Below are 7,346 nucleotides of genomic sequence, written 5' to 3' on the forward strand. Positions count from 1 at the left end.
GTTTTACTGGGCCGTGCGTATGGCGTACGGGATTAGAAGTGCAAGAAACACACACACACACACACACACACACACACACAGGGATGATGTATTTTTCGTTTCCATAATACCTTAATACCCTCAGATACTATATTACTCACTTTGAGTTTTTTCGAACCACAGGGGTGAGAGAGAGAGAGAGAGAGAGAGAGAGAGAGAGAGAGAGAGAGAGAGAGAGAGAGAGAGAGAGATTATGTGATAACTCGCTCTATACTACAGGGTCTCCTCAATTAATTAAAATCACCTGGTAGCAGGACAGGGGGTCATCCGGAGTGAAGATGATAATGGCTGCAATTAGGCCGTAGGGAGCTGTGGCTTACTGCACGTAAGGTTGAATAAGCTGGTTGCGATTTGCGAGAGGCTGGCCTTGGTAACAGCCAGTTAGATTTTATTCCCCCTCCTTGCATCATGAGTTCAATGACGAATTTTACTGGATATTTCTTCCTATTTTTTTTTTTATATGGCCAACTTTAAATAGACCATTAACAGCCTATCCCCTAAGGTCCAGCAGTCCCCTTGAGTACAACAGATTTCATATGAGGAAGGAATGAGTCTCCTTTATTACTTCTCAAAATCGACTCTTCATTCAGACTACACACTGCCACCAACAAAGCTGAAAGGGATTAGGGATCTTCATCAGAGTAGAACAAACTCTCCTCCCCCCCCACCCACCCCCCCAAAAAAAAGGGAAATCGAAGACTCTACTCTCCTTATCAGTCGGTAATACTGCAATGTTGGACTTGTGCCACAGCCTCCTCCCTATTCTATGCTGCCATCTGCTTCATCATTCACTAGCTTACAAATACTTCGCATCAACATAGCAAATTGTGCCATCTTCTTCTTTCTTATTGCTTGATGAATCGGCTTTTTTTTTTTTTTTAAAGAACATCCTATTCTATACTCTTCAGAGATTTATTGCCTCATGACATATCAGTCCGTGGTTGCCTCCTAACATGTACTCTGGTGTGTCTTTTCACTGCATGTGCTTTATCAAAGAGGACGAGCGTACTTCATTCTTTAACTTTTTTTGCCGTTTTCTATTTTCCATTTTCTTGTGACTGAACATATATGTCACAATATGATTGTTTCTGAAAAATTTACTAACCTATCGCTTCTTGCATTTTAGATATCCATTGCAAACTGCTTACCTATTTTCATACTTTTTTTTTTTTCTTGTAATGCATTTTCATTACCTTTTCGAATGTTTACTCGGATGACCCTTATCTAACATATGTTATTTCGTATTTTATGCTTACCACTATTTCATTAATCATGAAATATTGTTCTTTACTACTAGGGAGACAAATGTTTGTTGGTCAAAATATTTTCGTCATATTCCGCCTTTATTTCTCTACCTTTTTAGCATAGTTCCTGATCATCATACAGTTCTGTATTTCCTCACCTGGGACAGGAGCTATATCATTACTGTCCCACAACAAAAGAAGATGGTAGCCAGCAAGACCTAAAATTATTTCCTTTTAACTTAACTGACAAGGTCCATACGTGAATAAGTGAAAGAAATGATGGGAACGAATCCAGTCCTCAATTAGTGTTCACCTATGACAAATATGCACATCGAAACGAATAAGACACATGAATTGCTGACTGTTTTATTTGATGCCAGTGGTTTCATCCTTTTGGTGATAGGAAAGTGGATTTCATACATCTCATCTTCATTCATTGAAAAGTTTATTGATGATACTCCGCTCAATTTATGATTTAATTATTATATGTCTAATACTGAAGGCCATTACTGTCTTAATGGTTGTGCTCGCCATGATTGTACACCTTTACAATGGCGTGGGCGTAGTTGCTGAGCTCGTCGAGGATTCGCTTGTCGTCAACATGGCGATCAAGTGGGAAGCCGTGGGGGCGGTTGTCTGGGTATTTTCCTTGGTAGCCATAGTGGTTGAATTGGGTGTTCTCGTGAAGGTTTTCCACAGCAGCGTCAGCCTTTCCATCAGTTACGACCACCGCAAGGACGAACTCGATTCCCTCCTCGTTACCCTTAGGGATGAGGAACCTGTTGGGCAGACCCAGGGCACTCTCGAACTCCTCGAGGTGAAGTTCACCGCCACCGTTGAGGGCGGCCTCAGTCTTTTCCATCAGGGACTTGAAGCTGGGCACATCAGGGACGGTCACTGCAGAGTCCTTCGATGAACGAACGAGGTGGTTGGTACCTGGCTGGACTGTGAGGGAAGAAAATTATAGACATTAAATAAATTATATATTAATAGCATTATACCAGGGGGAAATAATAAGTATAGTGCACATAATATTGCCTCATTATATAACAATTGGACTTATATAACAATTGCACTATATATAACAATTGCATTTATAATATTAAATATAACTTTTATGCAAAAATAGAGTCATACTTACGCATCACCCAGTACTTGTCGAGCTCAATCGCATTCCAGAAGCCATCATTGATGTCATAGAGGATTCCATTGTCATCCCTGCGAGGCCAGCAAAAGATACGCACTGTGCCGAGAACTGGCTCGCCGTTGTTGTTGGTGACGTCAATTTTGAAGGAGAAGTCCTTGTGGTTCAGACGTGGGATGTAGGTGGAGATGTCAACGTCAGCGACTTCAGGGGTGTCATCAACAGCATTGATGAGACTGTACTCAAAGTCCTCAAAGTAGGTCTCCAGTTCGCCATCAATGCTAATGCTGTCAACGGCAACACCGGTGAATTCAATATCATCCTTGGTATAAGCCGGAAGGCTGTGTTTGTGTTCCTTAAAGATGTTATCCATGTACTTGTGAAGACGGAAGAAGGTTGGGTCACGAGTGGCCGTCTCGAAGTGTTCCAGGACACCGGGAGGAAGATCATATTTCCCATGTGGGTCTCCCTGGCGACCCAACATTATGTGGGCAATGTTGTGGAGGGCACCGTAGTACTCGGGGTTGGGGCTGTACATGGATGACTCAATGACGTCACCAAGAATTTCGATACCGTGGGAGTCCCTGATGTTGATGATACTTCCATCTCGAGCAGTGACGTAGCCGTGTGCAATGGCGTCACGGATGCGACTCTCCCACATAAGCATGTCACGAACACGGGCCACACCGTCCACATCTTGGAAGTGAATGTTGTCGGGGCGGGAGGGGAAGTAGCCACCGTATTTGTACATGGTGTGCGGAGCAAAACCCTCATGAATGACGTCATCCCAGTGCAGTTCCTCAACAGGGTGGAGGTGGTTGGAGAGGCGCTCAGCATCGAAGCGGACTGTGAGCTGATGGTGAACCCAGAAGAAGTTCTCACCCTTGCGGTCCAGGTGCCAGTTCTCACGCTCGTCGATCCACCAGAAGGGGAACTCCAAGTGCCAGGTCACATGGTGAGTGTTCATGCCAACGTCCTCTCCGAAGTAGGCCACACGCTGTTCAGGGTTCTTCTTGCTTCCAGTGAATGTGGACTTAATCCTTGCAGGTGTCTGTGTCATCTTGGCCTTGTAAGCTTCCTGAATGACTTCGCTGTTGGTGAACAAGTGGGGAGTGACCTCATACAGAGGAGGTAGGACGATATGTTCAGTGATGTGAGCGTGAATGACGGCGGCGTACATGGCGTACACGAACTGTCCCTCGTTCATGCGCTTACGGAAGTAAGCAGCATTGCCGACAAAGGTGTTCCAGTCACTTGCATATTCAATGGCGTCATAGAGCATGAGAGCCTCTTTCCTCTGGCGATCGTTGAAGAGGGAGAACCAATGCTTCTGGCCCAAAAGACGATGGTCATTGAGCTCCTTCATCAGTAGTTTGGCGGAGACTCCACCGTCATCGTAATGAGCATTGGGGCCCAGTGGGTCCCAAGAGTCCTCGAGCTCCTTCAGGTGTGGGTCACGAACCTCCTCGTAAACCTTGAAGAGCAGGTAGTTGACGTCATGCTGCATCTGAGCCTGCGAGGCACCTGTTGCAAATATACCGTCTCAGCTACATGAGGAATTAAAGACAATGAATAAAGCATAACTGGCAAGTTTCTAACCATGATGCGCTGTACACAGGTCATAGGCTGATCATCCTGATGATTATGGTATGAATCTCTGGTACGAGAATTATAAAAATGTATTGTTTGTTGATATGTGTATGTACTGATGCCTATGAATAACATCTTTTGTTTCACTTTATAGCTGAGACTGTCACTACCAATACCAGGTTAGTGAGTATCAGTCCAGTCCAGAGGTTACCTCATACTGTCTACATGGATTCTCATCTTGAGGTAAATTATCCCAAATGGATTTTTTTTCTATGGAGTAATGGAGTGAAATATATTATCAGCATTGTCATTATAACGTACTGCCGCATATTCACACGGGCTAGGGAAACCTAAACTAAGGGTCCGTCATTTCTTTGGGGACTTTAATAAAATTATTAGCGAAGCTATAAGTAAATTCTCCAGTTGGTAGGGGCGTCCACTAACCACTTTTGATGCAGTGCTGCCTTCAGGTAACTCTACACTGAGCGATAGGCCAAATGGTTTCCTGTAACCCAGGAGGCAATTTACTACGTTGGATGGTAGCTATATAATCAAATAGACCTCTGGTGGTCAGTGGGTTAAGGCTCTCCAGCTGAGGGTTAGTTAGAGTTTATTGCTCTCATAAGGGCGAGTAACTGGTCATGCTTGCCTTAAATGTTGGGACGAAGCCGTCAGAGAATTGACGGTGAAGTCAGAATCACACCGCAAGAAATCTAGCCCCATTCAATATGGTAAGGTCTTTCTTACGGTCACCACTATGTAGTGAAGACAGTATTGCATTTATTCAGGTTTTTCTTTCATTTCTCCAAACACTTGTAAACCGGATGCCAATTCATCATTTCCTTAGTAATTCACTTTAATTTTGGTAAATGTCTTCTTCGGGCAAATGAAAAATATATTTTCATTTTATTCTATTTACGGAATATAGAGGGTTTATGGGTTCATAGGTGAAACAGTACAAATCGGGAAATGGGGAAACAGTAATCCCCAGAATTTATCAACTGCAGGTCTTCACTGCATGATATATAATTAACATTTATTTTTTTTTGTGGAAATCAAAACGAATTCGCCTAAGAATGGTGGCAATCACGAATGTACCAGTTCATTCTTGCGACTAATAGGAGAATCTGTTCAGCACAAGAATTTTCTCTACTAATGCTGAAGTTAATGAAGCCTATTTTAACTCTTCCAGTTGAAAGTGGTTAGCTTCACTGGGTGCTAAGCTGCCAGCCCGTTAGCATCAGGGCTGCAATCCTTTTGTGGGCAACTAGCGTCATTCGACTCATGTGTTCATCCTTCCTTTGTGGACAGGTAGATATAATGAGTACCTAGGGTAGCCACTAAGGGAGGTAAAAGTGGTGATTATGGATGATGCATCATTCTTGTATCCTAAGATATTGGGTGAATAACCTGCTTCAACCTCAAAGGCCTATGCTGCGGAGATGAGCACGGGAGCTAAGGGCTTCATGGCGTCTTTCTCCCCATTTACCTTTTATCATTAAAAAAAAATCTCATCTAAACTTAATATAGCCATGCAACAGTAGAAAGATGCTACTGGAAGAAGAAATTTCTCATGCAATGGCATATGAGAATGACTTATTAGTGCACTGGCACTGAACATTCTTGAAAGAATTAACCCATTGACAAGATACTGAGAGTTGTCTGATATATATATGTGTGTGTGTGTGTGTGTGTGTGTGTGTGTGTGTGTGTGTGTGTGTGTGTGTGTGTGTGTGCGCGCGTGCGTGCGTGTGCGTGTGTGTGTGTGTGTGTGTGTGTGTGTGTGTGTGTGTGTGTGTGTGTGCGTGCGTGCGTGTGCGTGTGTGTGTGTGTGTGTGTGTGCGTGCGTGCGTGTGCGTGTGTGTATGTGTGTGTGCGTGTGTGTGTGTGTGTGTGTGTGTGTGTGTGTGTGTGTGTGTGTGTGTGTGTGTGTGTGTGTGTGTGTGTGTGTTGAGGGAAGGAAGGTGTCTGGTGTTGTAGTCATTAGAACAAGTATATACTTCACACACGTTGTCATATTCAAGGACTACTTTCAATTCATGGTCAGTGAAATTACTTTAAAATCATGATCTCAAACATATTATAATAGCTCTATATGTGCTATGATTTTTTCCGGGCTCCTGTGACTCTAAAATATGATAGCCTGGCATTAGCGATTACAGGGTACTAAAGTTGTCCCGAACGTTAGAGACAATAAAATTCTGAATCATGCCACTTAAGTTGATACCAGACGAGTTACTTCGGGGCAGCAAAAGCCTCAATAAATCCTTAAGTACATTCAGGGATCATTAAATTTAGGAAATAATAAATTTCATTTTTAGGATGAGTCTTAGCTAGGTGACATAGGAACTATTGTAGTACCTCTTCCTTGGAGATTCATCTTGCATGTTATTGATGAACAATATTTTATATGCTGCAAATGTTCTGTTAACCCTTTCACTTCGTTGACGTCCATTTATAGATCCTCATTGATACCCTCAGGTGATTTATTAATCTTACCGGAGATTTTTCGTTCGATAATCCTGATCTTATTATAATCTTATGGACGCGCTTGAGTTTATCGTACGTGACGTCACTGGGTGTTAACTGATACAGTTTGGATCAGCATCATAAACATTATTAAACTGAACGAGAGAGAAAAAATCGCCAAGGGGGGAGGCATTACAACACCTCCGAAAGTAAACACAATTATTTTCACTTGAACTTGGTGTAAAACTGCCATCCTTTCCTTCTGAATGTTGAGGTGTAGCAACACATCAATTCTAGAATATGATGCTAGTCTCGAAAAAGGTGCTATGGAAAGGATGTAGAGCCATCGTCTTTGTTTTTTTCTGGTACTGAGCTAGGTGAAATAAAATGGAAATGGAAGAAAATAGTGGCCAAATTAAGGAGAGGAAAGAGTACGGAATTAAGGCCCCTTATCTTACCAGCTGCATCGGACTGATAGCCTGCGGTGTCGTCCAACCCGAAGCTTGGCCAGGCAGCGGCCGTGGCCAAGAGAGCACACAGCACCAGGACCTTCATGGCGGCTATGGTGACGGCACAACCACCGCCCGCCTTATATAGCCCCTACACAGCCTGACCTTTCACCATCCGTCATGATAACGTTGTTGGGTGCTTAAGATAAGTAGCTGGAGTCGTTTTCACAAAGCTTTTCACAAACTGTCAAACACACACACACACACACACACACACACATACTCAAGCCTCTATGGCAGTATGATATGACCATGGATCATTTTGTTATATCGTATTGTTTGCGTTAATATTCATTCACGCGTTGGCGAAGTGTTTGGTGTCTGTATGAGTGAAATAAAGTTGTAAATAAA

General features: G+C 43.1%; 1 protein-coding gene across 1 annotated transcript; it reads right to left on the reverse strand.

The window, feature by feature from the left end:
- Positions 1-1,797: 1,797 nt before the first annotated feature.
- On the reverse strand, positions 1,798-7,041 carry LOC145416229 (hemocyanin subunit-like). Its single transcript, XM_080285237.1, has 3 exons — positions 6,945-7,041; positions 2,425-3,951; positions 1,798-2,228 (listed from the first exon to the last, which is right to left on the reverse strand). The coding sequence occupies exons 1-3, from the start codon at positions 7,039-7,041 to the stop codon at positions 1,798-1,800; spliced, it is 2,055 nt and encodes a 684-aa protein (XP_080141363.1).
- Between the last annotated feature and the right edge of the window lie 305 nt (positions 7,042-7,346).

This window comes from Coenobita brevimanus, chromosome 13 (assembly GCF_032717465.1).
Source record: "Coenobita brevimanus isolate Jiangsu-jjx chromosome 13, ASM3271746v2, whole genome shotgun sequence".
In the NCBI taxonomy this organism is placed as follows: domain Eukaryota; kingdom Metazoa; phylum Arthropoda; class Malacostraca; order Decapoda; family Coenobitidae; genus Coenobita; species Coenobita brevimanus.